General features: G+C 44.5%; 1 protein-coding gene across 2 annotated transcripts; it reads left to right on the forward strand.

The window, feature by feature from the left end:
• Positions 1–11: 11 nt before the first annotated feature.
• Positions 12–17,524, forward strand: LOC308468402 (gametocyte-specific factor 1-like). 2 transcript variants are annotated; one of them, XR_013981632.1, is made up of 10 exons: positions 12–140; positions 1,082–1,152; positions 4,023–4,098; positions 5,105–5,205; positions 7,668–7,794; positions 8,574–8,657; positions 8,977–9,040; positions 13,034–13,128; positions 15,528–15,651; positions 17,126–17,524. XR_013981632.1 is itself a non-coding variant. In XM_080990554.1 (9 exons), the coding sequence occupies exons 2-9, from the start codon at positions 1,141–1,143 to the stop codon at positions 17,137–17,139; spliced, it is 573 nt and encodes a 190-aa protein (XP_080846680.1). In that variant the 5' UTR covers positions 14–140; positions 1,082–1,140; the 3' UTR covers positions 17,140–17,524. The 2 variants fall into 2 exon arrangements, 1 of the variants encoding a protein (XP_080846680.1); XM_080990554.1 differs by lacking the exon at positions 15,528–15,651 and having other exon boundaries at positions 14–140.
• Positions 17,525–22,293: the final 4,769 nt, after the last annotated feature.

Consider the following 22,293-nt stretch of genomic DNA (forward strand, 5'->3'; position numbering starts at 1 on the left):
CTGGCGCGCGAGCCGCGCGTTCGAAAGCAGCGGCAGAGGGCCGAGAAGCGAGTGCGCAGGCGCGGTGGGGGCGGCAGAGGCGCGGGAGAGGAGGCGCGCGCCTTGGGCGGAGAGCGCCATTTCCCTGGCGAGGCCGGCGGGTGAGGCGCCTCTTCCAAGGCCTGCAGGCCGGGGGGGGGCCTTGGGAGGGAGACCCTGTAAAGAGGTGCAAGGGCGCTAAAAGGGCCGCGTAGAATTTCTGTACAGTGGTACCTCAGGTTACAGACGCCTCAGGTTACAGACTCAGAAATATTACCTCAGGTTAAGAACTTTACCTCATGGTGAGAACAGAAATCGTGCTCCGGCGGCGCAGCGGCAGCGGGAGGCCCCATTAGCTGAAGTGGTACCTCAGGTTAAGAACAGTTTCAGGTTAAGAACGGACCTCTGGAACGAATTCAGTACTTAACCTGAGGTACCACTGTAGTTACTAACTCTAGAATAAGCTATGGTGATACCTCAAACGTTTCAAAAGAAATCGAAGTGAACTGCTGTCCTGTAATGTGCAAGCCTTTTCCAGGCAGGGGCGAATCCAGCAAGTATCTTATGTTTTAAGTTGCTGCCCCCATGCTATATAGATCACACAGGATTCTTGTCAGGACATGATAAAGTATAAATAAAAAAAAAGACTGCGTAACATTGGGTCCTCCAGACTGGGATGAATAAAATATTGGGACTCTTTATAAACAGTCACATGACGTGGCGCGCGCACCCCCCCCCCCCCATTTGAATAGGAATTTTCTTCAACTTAGTGGGTCCCAGCCCCCTCAAATATTTTATTGGTACAAAGGGATCTCAGCCCCTACCCTAGGAATGGGCTCTTAGGCCTTCCTATTACCCTGGCCATTGCCCATACTTGATCAGGCTGTTGGGAGTTGTAGTTCAGCAACACACCTGTAATAATTAGTCTTGAATAGAAAAAGAAATTGTGTGCCTCAAACTGGGTTCTCCCTCTGTTCATTGTCAGTTTTTAAAAAGTTAATAGATGAACATACATGTTTGGTTTTTTTGTCTGTTCTTTTCTTGCTGTTCCTGATCGTCCCAGCTGTGCTAGGAATAGAATAATACTCCGAATTCAGACTGAGAAGAAAACGGAGACCAACAATGAGTCACAAGGTATATTTTAAACAGTTTTAAAGAATATTGGTGATTATTCTGCCAGGGCAGAGCAGGACTTTGGCAGCTTAGTTCCTCTTTGATCAAATTTTCCAGCTTTCTCTAAAGTGTATGTTGAGTTTACATAACTGAGGTAACTTAAAAATCTTTGGTACTAGCATCTTGGTTTTGATGATCATTAAAAATGTGCACATTCCAATGCCACTTATATTTAGATGTCCAGACTTTCCACAGTGCTAGTGGTATTGGGCTTAATGAGTTGAGGAACTTGAGCACAATGTGTGACGACTCACACATTCTCCAGTAGGATGTTACCATAGATTCCCGCATATTAGACGACTTTTGAACCCCGGAAAATCTTCTCCAAAGTCGGGGGTCGTCTTATATGCTGGGTATGGTTGTGGCAGATGGCGGCGGCGGCTGGCTTGGAACAGCGACGGGCAGAAGGATGGTAAGAGCCGCCTCCCAAAGCAGCAGCAACTGCGGCAGCCTCCCCTTCCCGCGGTGAGGTGGTGCGTGGCTTCAGCCAGGGCTCGCCCGCCCTGCCACCATGGGGACCACCGGATTCCCAGGGGGAGGGAGGGACTTCCACGCACCAAACACCTCGCCTCGGGTGCTGCTGCTGCGACGGCAGAGGCAGCGGAGGGGTGCACGCTCTCCCCCTGGCGGCGCTTGGCACCCTTCCACACTGGGGACAGGAAACAGCTGTGCAAGGAGGCCATCTCAATATGGGATAGATCCTGGGGGTGGGAATAGGTCTGCCTGCCTTTCTTTCCACACCTATTTATGGAATCCTGATTTTGTGTATATGTCCATCTGCCTGCGGAAGCAAAATGCAACGGTGCTGAATCCCCGCAGCCTAAAGGCAGGAGTTGTTTGTTGCCCATTCCTGGGCATTCCCTAACTTTGTGCCTTCTCTCTTCTCTCCCCCCTCTCCCCCATGCTGGCATGATCATGGCTGCCAGCTCCTGGCCCCTGCGCTGTGCCCACAGTCTTCCTCTTCCATCTCTGCCCACCTCCCGCTCGTCCTTACCCTTCGCTGGCCTCCAGGGTGGCAGGGGACGCAGAGAGCTCTGCCGCCCCCTCCTCCCCGCCCTGGGCAGCACCAGCCCAGCCCTGTTGTTCTGTCACTGAGCGCTTGGCAGGCGGCCAAACTCTATAATTTAACAGCAAAAGTTGGGGGGTCGTCTTATACGCCCAGTCGCCTAATACGCCAGCATCTATGGTACCTTCTTTGCTGAGGCCTAAGATTTACCTTTAAGGTTGCTAGAAAACCTATACTTTACATAAGCATCCCACTTGCTGTCCCCACCCCGAAAAACTGCAGAACACAGAAGAGTTGCACTTTTCTGTACTCCTTGTTCATATGGCTTAATTGTTAAACCATGTGGGTGAGAAGTGTCTGTTCATGAAAGTAGTATGAAAGTGAGGTTTTCCGTACTAACCGAATTTGCAACCCAATCTTGGTAAGTGTACTGCAGACATTGGCTGTGCATTCAGTGTAAACACCCACCCCATTTAAACTGTCTTTTGTAATAGTTGATCATATTATTGCATGACAAGTAAGAGTTGCTACCAGGCAGGGAAGCTTTACAAAAGCTGCAGTTTAGGGGGTTTTTTGTTTTTGTTTCAAACACGTTTAGCTCCTAGGAAGTGGGTCTTCTGTGTCTTCCATTGCTACAGCCCTAAACTGTCATGTCCCCATTGCAAACCCCACTGAATTGAAAAACAGATGGTGGTGTGATGGGGAGAAACAAGGTGAAATCTGGTGTGTACACAAGCCCTCATATACACAAATAAACACAGCCTTCCCAGTAGTTGCACCTGCCCTGTGCAATGCCCTCCAATCAGATGTTAAGGAAATAAACCACTATCTGACTTTTAGAAGACATCTGAAGCCAGCCCTGAATAGGGAAATTTTTTAACGTTTTAATTAATTTTTAATATCTTACTGTGTTGTAATTCTTTGGAAGCTGCTCAGAGTGCCTGGAGTAGCCCAGCCAGGTGGGCAGCATTTAAATTATTATTATTATTATTATTTTACTTTTTTTAAAAAAAAAATATTTTATTAAGGATTTTCTTGTTTTACAGAAGTGTAGTGCCTCGTATTTTTTTTTCCATGTAACATTTTTACAAATCCGTTTCATTTGTTGAGGCATTAGGGGGAGAAGGAAAAAAAGAAAAAAGAAAGGGGGGTGGAGAGAGGGAAGATGGATGGGGGTGGTGGTCGGGTGGCGGTGTTTCTATTATGTTTAATGTATGTAGAGTTTGGTGTCAGCGTTGCTTGTGTTGTTCACTTGTGTTCCTTTGGTGGTGAGAGAGGTTGAAATTATTATTATTATTAGACAGGAAATTGAAAAATCCCGTTATTTTAGGGAAGACTGGTGGCCTGTAATGCCAGCTTTGGCAAAAGTATAAAACTGTTTAAAATAATTGCCTCAAAAATAGCGGCTTTTGTGCAAAGTGAAGAAAAACAAGTAAGCCCATTAGGAAGGAAATACTAATTATTTTTGTTATTTGTAGGGAAGACGGGGTTCATTATTGGGTTTCTGTATTACGCATTATGAAAACACAATAAAGGAATAAGGTGTATGTATTTTTTTTTAAGTTTCCTCTGTTTTTTTGTAGCATTAGCCAGGTGCTTTTGTGTCTCTGATGGGAATGTGCTATAAAAGTGTGTATGCAGGTAGGAGATTATATGTTTGCTTTTTGGTACAGTCATTCATGAGCTTTTAGAATCAAGAGGGGAAATTGAGGGGGAATAACTGCTCCATATATATGAGACTAGTTTATGTACATCTAATCTTTGTATGACTGAGTTCGCTTTTAACCGAATTGGTTTTTGTTACCTTCTGGTTTCTGGTCTTTAGGGCAGATATTATATCTCAGAGGCTCAGCAGCATAGTTACCATAGTTTCTCTAATCTGGAGATGGAAGACAACTATGGCAAGTACCAATTTTTTCTTTCTTATTTTTGTGCTGATAACCATTCCGCAGTTTCGACTCTGTGTGGGAGACTGTTTCAAATATTCAGCTGTGAAGCTCACTAGAGGAGAAAATGAGGCAATATAACATTGTGATCCATACAAAACTCTGCCGTTGGATAAATGATTTATACTTAAGCACAGCATACATTTACTTAGCAATATACAATATGTTATGAGCGTGTTTTATTACTAGATTTGGTAGTTAGTTATTTCTCAGTGCAGCTGGGGAGATTCAGCACTGGGTGCCACGGGGGCTGGAGGGGAGCACTTCGGCCACCGGTGAGATTTAGTTCATAGAGCATATTGCTGGTAATAATGATATAGAAGGAAAGGAAAGCAGTTTACACCTGATGACTAACAGACCAACTCCAGACCTACTAAGAGGCTTCTCCACCCCTTCTGGTTTTGACAAATGTAAGACTATTGCCAAACTCCATGTGGGTTTCTTTCATAACTGTGAAGACCAGAAATAGGATTTTCATGTTTTCTGAAGTAAAAGCACAGAGGAACCTGCAAAATCTGTAATATGATGCTCTGTAGCAAAGTCTTAATACAAAGGCACTCAAACCAAGACCCACTTGTCTTATGAGACCATTGGGGGAAATGTAGCCATACCTCTTCAATTTCCTTGAAGAATTCTTTTAATTGGACTGCCTAATTGAGTAGCTTCAGGGATTCAGTTCCTTGGAACTTGCGCTTTATTTCATAAATGTGCTCATTAACGTCTGCAGCAGTCTTGCACCACTGACTACATTTTCTTTTTTTAGTACCCTAATCACCTAAATCTTACAAGTGGGTGTATTTAGCCACTAAACCTGAAGTAATTCTGCGGTTATGGAATACTGAGAACCAATAGCTTTCTTCAGTTATCTGATTAATTTCAATATATTAGTGTGTACCCACTTTTTAACTGTGATACATCTTTTAGACCACAAAGCATGCTTCCATCTTTGTTTTTTTTCTAGTTGATCCTTCAGATCCTGATAAACTAATGCAGTGTCCATATGACAAGAATCATAAAATCAGGGCATGTAGGTTCCCCTACCACCTTGTCAAGTGTCGTAAGGTAGGAAATGTAGATTCTATTATTGACTGTGTGGAGCCTGTATCTTGTGGCTTTATAGTTGACTTAAGAACATAAGAGCTTGCTGAATCAGGCCAATAGCCAATCTAGCTGGAGGGTGTCTGGGAGGGACACAGCTGCTCCGGCAACAAACAGCACACTGCTTTTTCAGGCAGTACTGGGCCTGCGCATGCCAGCCGCGTTCCTCTCAGATGCCCTCAGGACACAGTTGCTCTGGCGTGCACCCCGCCCCACAGTGTGCCCCGCACCCTAGCGTGCACACGCACACACACCCCAGGTGCCAGCAGGGCTTGCTACACCCCTGGAAAGAGGCAGCCCACCCCACTTGCTCAGATGAAGGCAGACATGCAGGCAAGCAGAAGAAAGAGCACTTTCTCAGGCTCCCTCTGCCAGGGCCAGGGCTGGGCTGTGGAGGGAGTGGGCAGGAGCTCCTTCGCCCGAGCAAGTGGGCAGCCACCTTCCCTTCTTCCTGGTCCCTCCCTCCCTCCACAGCTCAGCCACTTTTTCAACCTTTTTCAGGGTTATTTCAGACATCATGATGCATCACTGTAGAGTGGTACATCAGGTTAAGTACTTAATTCATTCTGGAGGTCCGTTCTTAACCTGAAACTGTTCTTAACCTGAAGCACCACTTTAGCTAATGGGGCCTCCTGCTGCTGCCGTGCCGCCGGAGCACGATTTCTGTTCTCATCCTGAAGCATAGTTCTTAACCTGAAGCACTATTTCTGCGTTAGCGGAGTCTGTAACCTGAAGTGTATGTAACCTGAAGCATATGTAACCTGAGGTACCACTGTATTTCAGTGGTTAGCTGGTGATACGCCATATTTACTCAAATCTACTTCTCACCTTTTTTGGCCAAATTACATTGCAAAAATTAAGGTGTGCATTAGATTCAATGGCACATTAGACTCAAGTAAATATGGTTTTACAACATTGGAAAACCAGATATCATCCAGCCCTACTTGGGGCACTTCCACTTTCCACATTCCTCTTTTGGAAGAAATGTCCATTTATTCCTCCTCTCTGCTTCCTGTTATCTAACCAGTTTCTGATTGAGCTAAGCGGACTCATGAGTCTTTGAAAGCTTTGTTGAAAAGCTTTTTGGAAGTCCAAGTATACTGTGTCAGCTGGATCACCTCTGTCTATACGCTTGTTGATGCTTGGGATGTGTCAGTGCTGTTACTCTTTGCAGTTTGTGTGAGATGAATTTTATCAACTAAAGGACATTTTAAAAAAAGACAGTGTGGAGATAAACTGAAACCGCCCTCCAATTAAGTGCACACCAGCCATCTGACTTGATGCTCATTTTTTCAATTTATCTCCAGAACTACATAATGGGTAGGGAAATGTTAGCCCTACAATACTTGGTACTAGGATATAAAAACCTTCGAATTGCAAGGTGGACTCTCCATCCTTGGAGGATTTTAAGCAGAGATTGTATGGCCAACTGTCATAAATGCTTTAATCAAGATTCCTGCATTGCAGGGGTTTTGGACTAGATGATCTTCAGGGTCTGTTCCAACTATACAGTTCTGTGATTCTGTGAAGGACGTTTTGGTCAGGTCCAGTGGAAAGGTAGATAGTTCTCAGGCATAAAGGCCTGGTTTGTACATAATACAAAGCAGTGTTTTCTTTGAATGTCCAAACCCAGCCCAGCAAACTAACCATGAGAGTGCTTGCATATCTAAGCAACTCTTCCTGACTCTTTTTCTGAAAAAGCCCTTGTTTCTAATTTTGCCTGAAAGCAGGCTCTTCTCCCACCCCATTCCTCCAGGGGAAGCCCTTGCTTACAAGCTAGACAAAGCCACCTGCTTTGTGAAGAGAAAAACTGCAATGGACCATGCTCCTGTCTTTAAGTAACATATACAATGGTACCTCGGGTTACATACGCTTTGGGTTACATACGCTTCAGGTTACAGACTCCACTAACCCAGAAATAGTGCTTCAGGTTAAGAACTTCGCTTCAGGATAAGAACAGAAATCGGGCTCCGGCGGCGCGGTGGCAGCAGGAGGCCCCATTAGCTAAAGTGGTGCTTGAGGTTGTTAACAGTTTCAGGTTAAGTACAGACCGGTATGAATTAAGTACTTAACCTGAGGTACCACTGTATGCTGTTAGTTAAGGCATTGGTGAACTGATACCCAGCTAGCCTGATTGTTTAATCTCTTTACAATAAAATAATTAACACTTCATGGAAACAAAACACCACTGACCTTTCACAGCATGCATACACAAATCAAGACTTCAAGGTGCTGGGACAGAACTCCTGTTTTCCTAGTTGATTTGCATGTTTGTGAGCCTGTTGGTGTGTTGTGTACTTGTTCTACAGCTAATAACTTTTGCCATGCACATAATCAGGGTTGTCTGAAATATACGTACTATATATAGTTTGATAGTTCAGTATTGCATAGCTTTAAAATAAGATAGCCATGTCTTTGTTTTCTAGAACCATCCTGATAAAGTGCAGCAACTGGTCACATGCCCATTTAATGCCCGTCATCAGGTCCCCAGAGAAGAGATCAGTCAACACATATCAAGCTGTGATGACAAAAGGTGCATTGAGCAAGACATTGGTAAGAAATTTTTCAGTATGAATTAATGGCTGGCAGCTGCCTCTTACCTTGACTTTTAACATTTCAAAGGGATTGCTCTCAGTCTACTATAATTCCTTTTTGAATCTATAACACATGTTTGTGGTGCCTGTTTGATTGTGATTTGAAGTAGTATGGGTAGAATAATATTTTTTTTCTTCCTGAGTGTGCAAGTTTTTCCAGCACCTGGCTTCATCAGGCTAGTGACTTTTATTGTTGAATATTGTATCAAAAATTACTCACATTAAGATGAAACCTACTTGGCATTTGAGTTAATACAAGACAAGAAGGGCCAGGGTCATAAAAATTGTGGGTAACTCACGCCTCCTGCTCACTAGATGTTTGAGGTCTCTTCTCCAGCAGGTAAGTTTGGCTATGCAAAGATGGACAAGATATAAAATAACCAATACAGCTTGGACAGCTTTGAACACAAAGATGGGTTCAAACCCCTAATCACAGCCATGAAGAAAACTTGTCCTTACAGGGCCAGCACAGGCATAATTCTGGCCGACCTCTTGTTAGACTCCTGCCGCCCACCACAGCTTTGGTGCTCAGTTTACAAAAATGTTACCTGTGCTTGGTCATTAAAGAATTGGGCAGATTAAGATGAGGGTGTTAGGAAATTACGTAGGTCCATTTTTCTGTCACACCCGTAGCCAAGGAAGGGCTGTGCTGTTCTAGAAAAGGCAGGCTTGGTGCCCAGCGCTGCATTAAGCACTTCATACAATGCTTTTTCTCACAAATAAACTTCTTTCATTTAGCAATCCATGGGGATAGTCGCAGAAGAGAGGTTAGTGTGGTAAGCTCCTGGCAATCTCCTCCATGCGAAGAAGACTGGGACAGAGGTGAGACTCTGTGTTTCTGATACTTCTGATACTTTGCTAGAATATCTGCAAGACCAAGGGCCTGTCCCCTCCTGAAACTGTAATGATCTTAGTAAGAAGGAATGCTTTTTTCAAACACCTGTTCTGCCCGAGCCATTATTTTCCATCACCTGTGCTGGGAAGAAAATGATATGTTGTACAACTTGAGGTAAATTACTTTATTAAATGGCTGTGTTTGCTCAGGCAGCACTGCATCAGTTGTATTCTCCTTAGTAAAGTCTGGTGGTTATTCCATGCTTCTCATATGTGGCTTCAGTAATATTTTTGTTTTACTTGACAGACGTAGCAGGCCAATCGAACTCTGTCTTCATTTGGGGCACAAGCCACCATGGTGAGGCAAGCAGGTAAAGTTGGGTTATCCGACACTGCGAAGATGAAGGTCATCTTCATCTTTTCCTTCCTTTGCACTTGTTTGTTGTGGACAGAGAAGTAATTCTTTTTTAAAAAATTATTTGGGGAGTTATGAACAATGCAAGCTTTTGCTTACACTTGTGGGAGATATGCCTCCTTCAGATCTTTGCATAGACATGAGGGAGAGTTTTGATGAGTGTTGTGTCTCTTTTTCTATATTGAGAATGGCAGTGTGCAGTACAACCTAACAGTAAGTTGCACTCCTCTTGCTCTGTGCAGGATGGCTTCTCCCCTTTTTTGGAGGCACAAATGATAATGATTTCTTTCACTACTCAGGAAGGACAAGCTTGTCTTTCCTCCATTGTGTGGGTTGGTAGGATGACAGCTCTCATGATACTGAGGCTTGTTTCATGTAAGCTTTTCTTGCTGTCTGCCCTTGCCCCCCAAACACTCACACACACACAGTTCAACCTTCCCCAACCTGGGTCAGATGGGAGTTGTAGTCCAAAGTTTCTGGGGGGTGCCAGGAATACTGGATTGGGGAATACTGGATTACAGTGGTACCTCTGGTTACGTACTTAATTCGTTCCAGAGGTCCGTTCTTAACCTGAAACTGTTCTTAACCTGAAGCACCACTTTAGCTAATGGGGCCTCGCGCCGCCGCTGCACTATTTCTGTTCTCATCCTGAAGCAAAGTTCTTAACCCGAGGTACTATTTCTTGGTTAGTGGAGTCTGTAACCTGAAGCGTATGTAACCTGAAGCGTTTGTAACCCGAAGCACCACTGTATAGCTAACTGGATTACTGTGGAAGCTTCTGGACGTCCTGCACACTCACAAGCAGCAAATCCTCACCCTCCAATCCAATTAGTGTTACAATAGCTGCCTTCCAATCACACAGTTGGTGCTCAGAGGGCAATGCAGTAGTCCAAGCGGGAGGGCATTGGAACATGGACTGCTGAGGCCATGCTATATTCACCCAGGAACAGCCACAGCTAGTGAACTAATCTAAGCTTGGACATAAGCACTCCTAGCCAAAGCAGCTACTTGAGACAGATTGGAATCCAGAGTGGGATTCAGCTAACAAGCCCCACTAGGGATGATCTGCCCCCCTCTACAGCTTTGAGCTGGGGACTGGTCCTTGTTTTTGGTGCTCCACTCCAATCACCACAGAAACACAGCACAATTGCTGGAACAACACCCCTAATTTGGACCCATGAGAGTATAGTCTCTGAGACAAGACACTGCACCTTTTGAGAAAGCAATCCTAACAACAACCAGAAGTCTTGGTTGATAACCACTGTCAGACAATTTTTTGATCCCTGGGAAAACTTTCTACTGTTTCCTAGCAATGAGCCTTGGGGGATGCTCCTCCTTGGCATGAGAACTGCATTATGTTGTAGATCCAGTACCTTATAGTGGCATTACTCTCCATCTTCTGAGTCTGACAGTCCCTAGTCATAACGGACTGTGGTAGGTAGGCGGTTCCATGCATCTCCTTCTCCCTAGCATTGTTTCAGTTGCAGTGCTAAAAGACCTACTGCCAGGCAGCTGTATAAAAAAAAACCCTGGCAACATGTTTAGTTTGTCATGACCCATCACAAATAATCCTTTTAGCAACTGGGAATCTGTAGACTATTAGTGCTCAGAGTTGGAAATAATATTGTCACCTGCAAAGTATAATCACAATTTAAAGGTGGAAAACCAGGAGTAATGTCTGGTCTGTCTCAGCCTTATAAATTGGCTGCTTCCATTGTATTAACTATGGATAAGCAGCAAGTAGTTTTTATCTTTGTCCCTTTTAAGTACATAACAAACACTCAGCATGAATGTGTTTCAAGACTAACTAACAAGTTGCTTTTCACTGTTTTAAACCTTGTTATTTCAGTGACCAGAGCTTTTACTTTGTTTACTGCACATTATCTTAGCCTGAATAGTGAAAAGAGCATTTATAATCTGCCCTTCACCACCCAAAGGCCCCAGGGCAAAAAATGCATACACTTTAAATTAACATGAAGCTAAAACGAAATGCAGCAACAATATAATTAACACAAAAAATCACAGAACAATAAAACTACAAAGCAGCAGTTAAATCAAAGCACTCTCAGTGCACCTCATCCCTGTCTAGTCCAAAGTGATCTGTGCTTCTTCACCTGACTGTAAAATGTGTTGGGGTGAGATGGACCTCAGAGGGGAGGTCATTCCAGAGAAGTGGAGCTGCCACAGAGAAAGCTCTCCCATGGGCCCCCACACCACGAACCTCATTGGGCATGGAGAAACCAAAAAGGTTGATGTGAAAGGAGGCATTCTTTCAGATGTCTGGAATTAAATCTTTCAGAGCCTTCATTCTCATCATAGGCACCTTAAATCAGGCCCAGAGGACAGTTGGCACCCAAAGAAGTTGCTTCAAATAGGTATCATATGCAGACCATCAGCCACACCCAATAACACCCTGTCTGCTGCATTTTGCACCACTTGCAACCTCAAGACTGTTTTCAAGGCCAGTGCCATGTAGAGTGAAATGTGGTAGTCCAGCCTGGAATTTCTCAGGGCATGGATAACTAGCTGAGCTATAGCTGTTCAAGGAAGGCCTTAGCTGGCAAACCAACCAAAGCTCAAGCTGCCTAAGCTTCCAGTGACATAGGTGGCTTCAGGACAAGTCCCAAGCTACAAATCTGTTGTTTCAAGGGAAGTGCAATGCTGTCTAGAGCAGGACATCTCCCCAAATCATGGACCAAGGAACTCCCCGTCCACAGTGCCTTCCATTTTTTAGTCTGAGTTTCTTAGCCTGCACCCAGCCCATCATATTTATCATAATTATTTTTTACTTCTTCCTTTCCCTTCACCAGGACGGCTTAAATGAATAAAAAAATAAAAAGTTAAAAAACAGATTACAAGTATATATTTCAGGTGTCAAAGACCAGGGTTTTATTTACAGGTAGGTAGCCGTGTTGGTCTGCCATAGTCAAAACAAAATAAAAAAATTCCCTCCAGTAGCACCTTAGAGACCAACTAAGTTTGTTATTGGTATGAGCTGTGCATGCACATGAAAGCTCATACCAATAACAAACTTAGTTCTCCAAGGTGCCACTGGAAGTAAATTTTTTTACAGGGTTTTATTTGTTACCCTTCTGTTTAACACTATTGAGATATCGGAGAGCTGTTGCAGTGAAATTATTAGGTGTGATCTATTATCTGGAAGCTCCCAATGGACTTCTCTGCTATGTATTTATTGAGTGACCTTCAACACTCTCTCAGCCTCTCAGTACCTACGGGACCGCCTCTCCTGGTATGTCCCACAGAGAAACTTACGGTCTTCAAATAAAAACATCTTGAAGGTCCCAGGCCACAGAGAGGTTAGGCTGGCCTCAACTAGAGCCAGGGCTTTTTCGGCTGTGGCTCCGATCTGGTGGAACACTCTGTCACAAGAGACTAGGGCCCTGCGGGACTTGACATCTTTCCGCAGGGCCTGCAAGACAGAGCTGATCCACCAGGCCTTTGGCCAGGGCACAGCCTGACTCCCTCCCTCGGCAATCTTCGCGGAGCTCTGGCCCAATGGTTGCCAGTGGCTTGATTTGAATTAATTTTATAATGAATGATTTTAGAGTGTTGTTTGTGTTGTACTTTTGTACTGTTTTATTGTTGTTAGCCGCCCTGAGCCCGGCTTCGGCTGGGGAGGGCGGGATATAAATAAAATTTATTAATTTATTATTATTATTCATTCTCCATCTCTAATATGGGAATGATACTGCCCAAAGGGTTACTGTATGTGTGTAGTAGATGGCACTGGCAAATCTGTTTTTTTTCAAATACATATTTTAGAGCAGGTGCTGCAGGAGTGGCCTGTATGCTAGAATTCATGGTGGTGCTTGTGGTTTTGTTTGCTTTGCTTTGCTTCTTAATGGATTATGTTTCTTAATTACTTCACATGTGTGAAATAAAAAGGAACACATTAATTTTTCATTCCTTCCCCTCCCCTGCCCCACAGTTCTGGATCAAGCCCAGCCGTGGGACTTAAGAACCAGCTAGCTTCAGGACTACGAGCTCCAAGGTCCCTGCCACATGTACTACCATGGAAGAACAGTAAGTGATGCTGGAAATGTATCCATAGTCTACACTGGACCATGAGGTCCCCTGCCACTTTAGTGTGGCCCCTTGACTCTTGCTAGGTGGGTGGAGCCAGAGCAATAGATGTAAATTTGACCGTAGTACAGTAAGCTACTTTCTCTACCCCCTTGCATACCCCTCTGTCTTCCATGCAGACAAGCAAGAGACATCATCACAGCTCAGTATCACATTCCAGCCTGGCAAAATCACTCCAGGTGCAAAGCAGGGTCAATGAAGGGAAGAATTCTGAGGGCCAGAGTGGTTACATTTTAGTCTGAGGTTTCCCACCCTGGCTTAGTGTTAAATCTAAAATCAGGCTTATCTCCCCCAGTCAAGCAGCAAGTGATAAGTCATATAAGAAACAGAACACAGGCTTGTGAGTTTTGGGTAAGACAAACCATGAGGCCAGGTTCACACATAGCTAAGACAGCACCATGGCTTGGCCCTTGTTAGTTCAGCTGCATTTTGCCCATTGATTGTATATATGAATGGGAATGTTGAATGAAGAGTTTTAGTTTTGGTAGTCTAACTGGACGAGAGAGGGCACTGTTTGCCTCTGCCTCCTGACAAGCAGCTGCCTTGAAATACAAGTTTAGGAGTGCTTTGGAAGAAGCCCGTCTGGGAGCATAAATAGTATCTGGTATTTAAGTGAGCCCAAAACAGTTGTGGGGGTTTTCAGTATCCCCTCCTGCTAAATTCAGTGGCAGCTTTGTGGTGAACAGCTGCATTAGGCTTACAAAGTCTCCTCCTCTTCAGATCTCATGTGCAGTAACAACCAGGAATGTGTTTGCATGGAATTATTTTTGTCCCCCTTCCCGGGTGAAGTGGCTGAGCAGCTCAGCATTCCTCTCCCCCACCCCTTGTCCTATCCCTGTGGTGACAAAATTGTGGATAAAAGGAGAAGTGTGAAGGTCTTTCCATTCTTCTGTTTCTGGACTTCAGCTTCTTCCCATGGAATACTGTATTTTTCGCTCTATAAGACCCACCAGACCATAAGACACACCTAGTTTTTGGAGGAGGAAAACAAGAAAAAAAATATTCTGAATCCCAGAAGCCAGAACAGCAAGAGGGATCTGGCTTCTGGGATAGCCTCTCGCTGTTCTGGCTTCTGGGATAGCCGCGCAGCCCGCATTCGCCCCATAAGACTCACACACTTCCCCCTTACTTTTTAGTAGGGGAAAAGTGTGTCTTATAGAGCAAAAAATACGGTATGTGTGAATGTACTATTTTTCATGCAAGACTAATAAATATGGTGGCAGCTCCTATGCTAACAGCTGCAGTAACTAAATTGGTGGCAACATGCTGTAGCTTTCTGCAGTGACTAGTGAGCTTTCCCCAGCTGTGCCCTCTCTGTGCTGAGAGTAGAGGTGAGAGTAGAGGCAGTGCTCCGTAAATGACAGAAAAAACAAAGAAATTAATTCTCGTGTGTGTGTACATCTATCTATAATGATTCCTTATGCAAGACTTCCTGCTTTGAAAAAATGGCTATCACTTAATATGGATACATTGTCCTTTACACCCTTTAATTATCATGCAACCTAGCCTTCCCCAACATGGTTGCCTTCAGCTGAAATAAAGAAAAAACGCTTAGTTCCTCCTCCCTTCCCTGGCCCCATTTTGCCAGGTGTTGGCAGCTCCCCTGGTGCTAATTACCATTAGGGTCCAGAGTGTTGAACTACCCAAGAGAATCTGCAGCACTGCACTTGAAACTCAGTCTTGCTAATGTCAAAAGCTATTGGCCCTAAGAAGTTTTACTTTCCTGCTGTTTGCTCATGGGAGGCTGATAGAGGATGGACAGAGCACTCCCATCTATCCAGCTTACATAAGTAATAAAACAGGCTGGCGAAAATAAACAAATTGCAGGCTGGAAATGCTGCCAGCTGGCAAATATGAATAGGCTACTACTTTTTAAGTTGCTCAGCAACATTCATGTTAAAAATACCTCTGGGGGTACATTCACTTTTTATAATAAAAAATGTGGGAGTTAAGTACTCCTGCTCTACTTAATCTAAGCTTTTCCTTAAGGGTAAGGGGATAGGAAGGATCTGCAGCTGCCCAAAGGTTTTAATTTGAAATTTAGGGGTGTGCCCTCTCTAAATTTGTCACTCTTTAGGTTATTGAGAGATGGAACTCCATGTTGCAGCTTCTGTAATGCTGTCCTGCCTTTTCCCTTCTACTCTGTTGGAGCAGCTAACATCAATGGAGCCTGGAAATATTTTTTATTTGCCCCAGGCCAGTGACTAATTCTGAACACGCTTCATTCAAGGGACACATTCCTTTCCTTGTCCACCTGGAGGGGATTATGGCAATGAAGAGGTGGAAGAACATGAGTTCTGCTTTCTAATATGAAATTATCCCATCTTTCTTGACAATAGCTTTATAGGAAGAACTGGGAAATGCTATGAGCAAATATTTGAGGTATATGCAGGCGTGGCCAAAGAAAGGAGCAGCAGCCTGGCATAAATAGGAAACAGTTTTCCTTGGACCACCTTCCTGAGGGTGAGAAGTGGCTTTTAAAACATACAGAAAGACTAGAGGGAGACACCTCTGATTTGAAGCTGGGTAAAGGTGAAATCAGAGCAGGCCTGACCTACTTGTTGGTTCATAAGACCTCTTAAAACCTCTCCACATTTGTATAACTAGTTTCAAATTCTTCAAAGTGACCTTTAGCTTGTCTTGTGGTGTGTGCACACAAATCACCTTCTGCTCTAGTTGTGTGGAGCCAAGTTAAGTGAAAGGAAGTGAGAGGCATTAATGTAGTCTTAAGTTAATCAAGGAGATAACATAAGCAGCTGGGTTGAGTCATGGTGCAGTTGAAAGTACCGTAGAGTAGTTCTGCATTTTAAAATGCCCCATTAGGCACACTGTTTTTAGAACAGTAATTCAAACATCCCTTCTTTTTCTCCTTTTTCCCTTTTTCAATTCATAAAATTTAATCATCTAGAAAAGAATTGTCTAGCAGGACTCGTGTTTGTAACACATTTTGTCCACATTCTTTAGGAAAGCAAAACTCAGTACTGTAGAGTATAGTATATAAAATTTTAAACCTCTAAGCTATTGTCAACTTTTGGCTGTCACTAATTCTGCATTTTCTTGAAGGATGGAAATAATAAAGATTTCCATGTGTTCAGAGGATTGTCAACTTGGTCCCAGATTCAGAGGATGGAAAATATCAATAACCTCTACTCTGCACTGATAAATCCCATTGGCCTGCTGATAATCTAAGCTTGTTGAATGATTGGCAGAGTTAAATCTCTTAAAATAGATGGCTTTGAAAGGAAGATACCTCAAACACAGTAGAAAATTCAGTAATCCAATATCAAACTTTCAGAATCCCAACTTTGTAAATATGGTCATTTAGGTAGTCTGAATACCTTGTTCAGGATAAATCATTGGTGCTCAGAGATAAGCAGTTAAATATATTGTGATGTGCTTGTTTTTGACCCAAGAAGATGAATTTGCCTCTGGATTTCACTCCTCACATGTTGTTTAGTACCTGTCTCAGTTTGATAGCCTTGCTACCATCATATGGCTCTTTTCTTGAATTACTCCAGAACTGCTACTGCAATTTCAGTTTAGCAAGAACTCAGAGAATGCATTCTTTGCCTGAAGTTAAATACAGGAATAGTGTGACAGAGCTCATTTTGTTCAAGTAAACAGCAAAACCCTTCCCCAGCTCCTCATATGGCTGTAAGAAGGTATAAACTCTGTTTTCTTGTAATGCATATCAACAAAGAGTGGTACAGATTCTGTTTGCTTGCAATTTGAGTGTTTAACCTGTTGTGATATTTTTGCCCTCCCTTCATATATCTCTGTGAGCAAGTAAACTATGAGAAAGATTGGCGGTGCTGTTTTGAGATAATGGCCTTTATGTTAGTGGGATCACAAAGCCATTTTGCCTGACACATTGTGCGTGGATTATCATGGCTTCTATTTTAGGGCCTAAAATTGCTTGCTTTTTATTTAATTGCAGATGCTGCAAATTGAGGACTGTGGCAGAAGCTGTCCCTTCCAATGACTTCTCAAGAATTTTGGCAAATACACAGTTTGGCCACTGATAGTTCCTACAGTCAGGGTTACTTCAATAGAAGGGGCATGTTTAGTTGCTGGAAAAAAATTAGAGGTTTATTTGGAGAATTTAAGCGTTCACCCCAAACAGTTGCGTTGTCAAGTTTAAGCCCCAAAATACTTCCCAGATACCTTTGTAGTTTTTTTTCTGTTGGTGTGGTAATTCTAGATCCTGAGGAAATGGTTACTTTGATTTCTGTTGAATAGTTAAATTTATCCCTTTTTTCTGACTGCGTTTCTGCAAAAAGAAATTGGCTGTAAATAATTTAAAAGCAGCAATTATTAAAAGAATTCTAGTTAATAATATGTTGTTGCCTCATTGATCTCTAATTCAAGAAAGACCGCTTACTCTGAAAACTGGTAAAGGCTAGTGGGGTCAGTGTTGCTATTAGGACATTTTAAAGTTTGGACTGCCCCCACTTTTATTTTAAAGTGTTAACATGTATTGCTTCATTTAAATTCAAAACGTGGCAAGCAGGCCCTGCTGCATTGGGAAGACCCTCTTGTTCATCTGAGTTGGGCCCTGGACAGACCTTTGCCCCAAAGTCCTGCTCTGACTGCCCCGCAGGGTGGTATCCTATAGCCCTCTTTCAAATGTTTCCAGGACTGGCACTTTGGGGAATTGGTGTTGTGGAGCCTTAGCAGAGAGAGGAGGGCTGCCAACCCACGGTGCCTCCTGACCCTCATGTTCTTCCTTGTTGTAAGTGCTTCTTCCCTCCCCTGAGTGAGCAGGCAGGGAGTCACAGAAGCAAGCAGCACTAATGGCCAGAGAAAATGGGCCAACCAGCGAGCAACGGTGGGAAGGTGGTAAGCCCACCGAGGGCATCTTGCCCAGGCACCCTCTGTTTGCTTGGTACCTAAATGGGTCGTCATTCAAGCTTCCAGCCCATTGTATCTTGACAGCCTGTAGTAGGTTTAGCTGTTTGTTTGGGAAAGGGAAATTGTGAGGTGGGGGAGGGACAAAAAGAGCAGCATGTGCCTCCGTACAGGGACAGTTCAGCAGCCCCCAATTATTGTTCAGCTACAAGTCAGACATAGAATGGCAACTCGGCTCCCAGGCCTCTTAACACTGTCGCTGTTGGGGAATGCTAAAAGTGAGAGGAGAGACAAACCGTAGAGAAGGAAACTAGAGCAATCAATTCCAAGCAGGGTATTGTATCCCCTGCATCTGGGAAATTGCACAGCTATTCCAAGTTGTTGTCTTTAATTGATTTTATCAGCTTGGGGGGGGACGGACACCAAAGATGAACACGAAAAAAATGAGAGGTGTTTTCCCGTTGTTCCACGACTTTATAAATCACTTGGATGAAGGAGTTGAGATGCTCTTACTAGGTCCAAATCAAGAAAATTAACTACAAACCCCCAAATTTGGGATCCTTTCCAAACTGATGCCAAAGCTTGGCAGATTTTTTGCAGCAAAAAGGTTTGACACAGGTTTGGTGGTGTTATAAGAATTTAGGGTCTCATATAAATTAAATGTTCATAAATTTACAAGGCAAACACATAGATAAGTACCGTATTTTTCGCTCTATAGGACGCACTTTTTCCCCTTCAAAAATGAAGGGAAAATGTGTGTGCATCCTATGGAGCGAAGACGCCATAGCCCCGCGACCCTCTCCCAGCTGGAGAGGTGACGTGCGGCTATGGCAGGAGCCTCTATAGCCGCGCGTCACCTCTCCAGCTGGGAGAGCACTCGCGGGGCTAAAGCAGCCCCCCGCGACCCTCTCCCGGCTGGAGAGGTGACACGCGGCTATGGCAGGAGCCTCTCCGCTGCGCCTTTCCGCTGCTCCCTGACCTGCTCTTTGGGGCTGGTGCTGGGCTTCCCCCCGTCAGCCCCAAAGAGCAGATCGAAAGGAACCTGAAGCCTGGAGAGCGAGAGGGGTCAGTGCACACCGACCCCTCTCGCTCTCCAGGCTTCCAAGGTAGCCTGAATGCACCTTAAACGGCACCTTGTTTTAGAGCAGGAAAACAAGAGGGGGAAAGTTCTCCCCCTCTCTGCACAGCACCTCCTGCCACTTCGCTGAAGGGGCGCTGGGCAGAGAGGGGGAGATTTTTTTTTTCTTGTTCTCCCCCCTCTAAAACAAAGTGCGTCCTATTGTCCGGTGCGTCCTATGGTGCAAAAAATACGGTATATAAACCACATATCTGTAATAGTGCAGGAGAGCAATCCTGAAACCCATTTTGCCTCTCCCAAATGTTTCTCTGCAGGGAGGAAGGAAATGGGAAAGCCTATCCATTGTCTTTAGGGCATCTTTGTGTATGAATAGGGTGAGCCTGTGACCTGGATTCAGGAACCAAGCATTTAGCATCTCAAAAGGAATGGCCAGGCTGCCCAGGTAAAGCAATCAAGTGACCATTATCAGTATCCTGCCAGACAGGATTTCTGTTGTAGACCACCTCCTTTGATGTATTTCTGCTGTAGCCTGCCTCCTTCTGTGATGTATGTATGATGTTTTGGGGGTGGTCTTGAGCTACAGGGTGGGCAATTTCAAAAGTCTATATAAGGGCTTGCATACCGTTGTTTTGGGTTCCTCTTCCTTCCTGCATGTAGTGAGTGGGGACCCTGTTGCCAGGGGTGGAGGAAGGGTCAGCCCTGGGTGTCATCACTGAGGGGGGTGACATTCAGTGCGCCATCCGCCTGCAACTCCCAATCCTACCCCGAGCTGCTCGGGGGAAGAGGCGGAGCTGCACCACCTTGCCGGCAGCCTTCCCCCTTTGTTTTGACAGCTCAGGGGAGGCTTGGGAGTCACGGGCGGGCGGTGCACCATTGCCCCCCACTCACGGGCTGCCCACTTCCGGGGGAGGAGCCTCCCCGAGCTGTCAAAAGGAAGAGGGAAGGGAGGAAGGCTGCTGGCAAAGCAGCACAGCTCCCTCCCCCCACCCTCCCAGGAAGCAGCCCGCCATGGGCGGCTTCTCAATATTCTGTGGTTGACCTCTGTTATTTTCTCCTGATAGGGAACCCACTTAAGGACTCTGCACGGGCTCTTGGATACCCCATAAAGAGCCGGTTTTTTCTACATCAGAGGGGACCCCGTATTTTGGGGTTCAGAGTTAATGTTTAACTACGGACCCCGTTTTTGATGTATCAGTTGCTCAGTTTGTTGGGTGCTGCAAAGCGTGGGGGGGTCTCGCTGCAAAATGTTACAAAACAACTGCAACAGTTTGGCACAGGTTTGGAGAGGATCCCAGATGTTGAGGTTTGCAGTTAATGGGCCCATCCGAATCCGTTGGTGTGTTAAACAGTTGCAAGGTTTTGATCTAGTGCAGAGCTGCTCATCAAGCTGATGAAGAGCATGGTCTTTTTAAGTTGAATGTGGCTTTTCTTAGATAGACATTGACCCGATCAAAGAGAGGTCAGCAATAGCTGTCTGTATTCACTTGGAATTCCTTTAGTGCTACCAGAGCAGCTATGTGGAGCACTCCAAAGTAATTAACACCCAAGTCCATGAACATGTCACACAGGGAGAGGCTTAGATGTCTGGAAAGACCACAGGGACTTCCAGAGACATTCTGTGTTTTGTCTTTAAGGCAGGTGGCACCTTTATACACAGACAGATATCACCAAATATCCTTGGTGGTTAGAATGTCCCCTGAAATCTTAACCTGCAAAGCAGCCCTCCTTTGCTTGCTTAGTGCATTCAGGCCACATCTAGACCATACATTTAAAGTGCATGGCTTCCCCTAAGGAACCTTGGAATGCTGTCTGGGAATGGAAAGTCCCTGTGAGGGATAGACTACAGTTTCCAGGATTCTCGGGGGGGGGGGGTGGCTGTTAAAGCGATAGAGCCAGTTAGTATTCATTGATGATATTAATGCAGCTTTTATTAATTCTTGGTTGATCTTATCCTTGCATGTTGCACTCTGCCTTGGTATATTTTTATGAAAGTGTGGCTTATAGATTCATAAATAAATACTGTGCTTTAAATGCATGGTGTAGATGTGACCTCAGTTTACAGCACTGCTCTTTGCCACAGTTTTGTAACTGCCAGTCCGGAGTTTGGTTGTGATTTCTGAGCTGTGAGACAAATCAGATTGCAAGAGCCTCCTTCAAAGCCTCTCTAAGAAATTCCACTTGGAAATGCTTGTAATTTGCCAGGCAGCATTCAAGAGGAATGTTGTGACAATTTCTGAGGGAGTTGGCCTGCTTTTTCAATGCAAAACCCTATCCTGTTTGCATAAAGTAGGATGTGCTAATCTTTTTGTTATCTTTAGCTCCGCTTTCATGGCCCCTACAACGTGACTGACTTTCTGTTGTGTTTACCTTGTACTAGATAAAAGTCACTTCAGGCAGCAGAAGTGGTTAGTTAGTTAGTTAAGGAGTTCATTGGGAAAGAAAGAAAAAACGTGTAAGTCTGGCTGCTTTTGTTCAAAGTATTATAGATTCTGACCATTGATACGGAAGGGGGGGGCATGTCTTCTTCTTCACCTTCTTCACTACAATATATCCATTTATTTCCAATTGCCAATGTCAAAAGGGACTAAAATCTATAAAATTCATAGAAAATCAACTTGCCAATTTGCTCAATTTCTCTAGGACTCCATGACACCTCCCCTGCCCTCCATAATCCCTCAAGCAAGGTGTCAAGACCCTAATCCTGTCAAATCGCTCTGCCAAGCCCTTCCTTCCGGCGATGCCAGGTGACAGACTATGCATACATGGACCATTGTCTTCTCAGGATGTGCTTATCTGCGCATATCTCCAGCTCTGCATATTCCCCCCTCCCTCCTCCATATGTTAATCCGGTGTAACCCAACCTCTTCCTAATGTATTCGTGATGTAATCTGTGTAACCCAACCTCTTCTTAATGTATTCATGATGTAACTGGGATGTATTTTGCACTGTATTCTGGGACATGGAGGGAAATTTCAAAAGTTCATGTCACCCCTTTCTCGCTGTTCAATCTCGCCTTGAACCTGTTGCGCAATAAACTCGGATCTCCTGGAACTTGCTCCTGTCTCCGGCTGAGCTCATTTTCTTCCGCAGGGACCCGCAGACTTAGTCCGACGAGCTGGGTGGCAGAGTAACCCTGCACCCAGATTTTACCATAACACCATGCATGATTTCAGGCAGAG

This window comes from Podarcis pityusensis (genome assembly GCF_964106645.2).
Source record: "Podarcis pityusensis genome assembly, chromosome: 2".
Lineage (NCBI taxonomy): Eukaryota > Metazoa > Chordata > Lepidosauria > Squamata > Lacertidae > Podarcis > Podarcis pityusensis.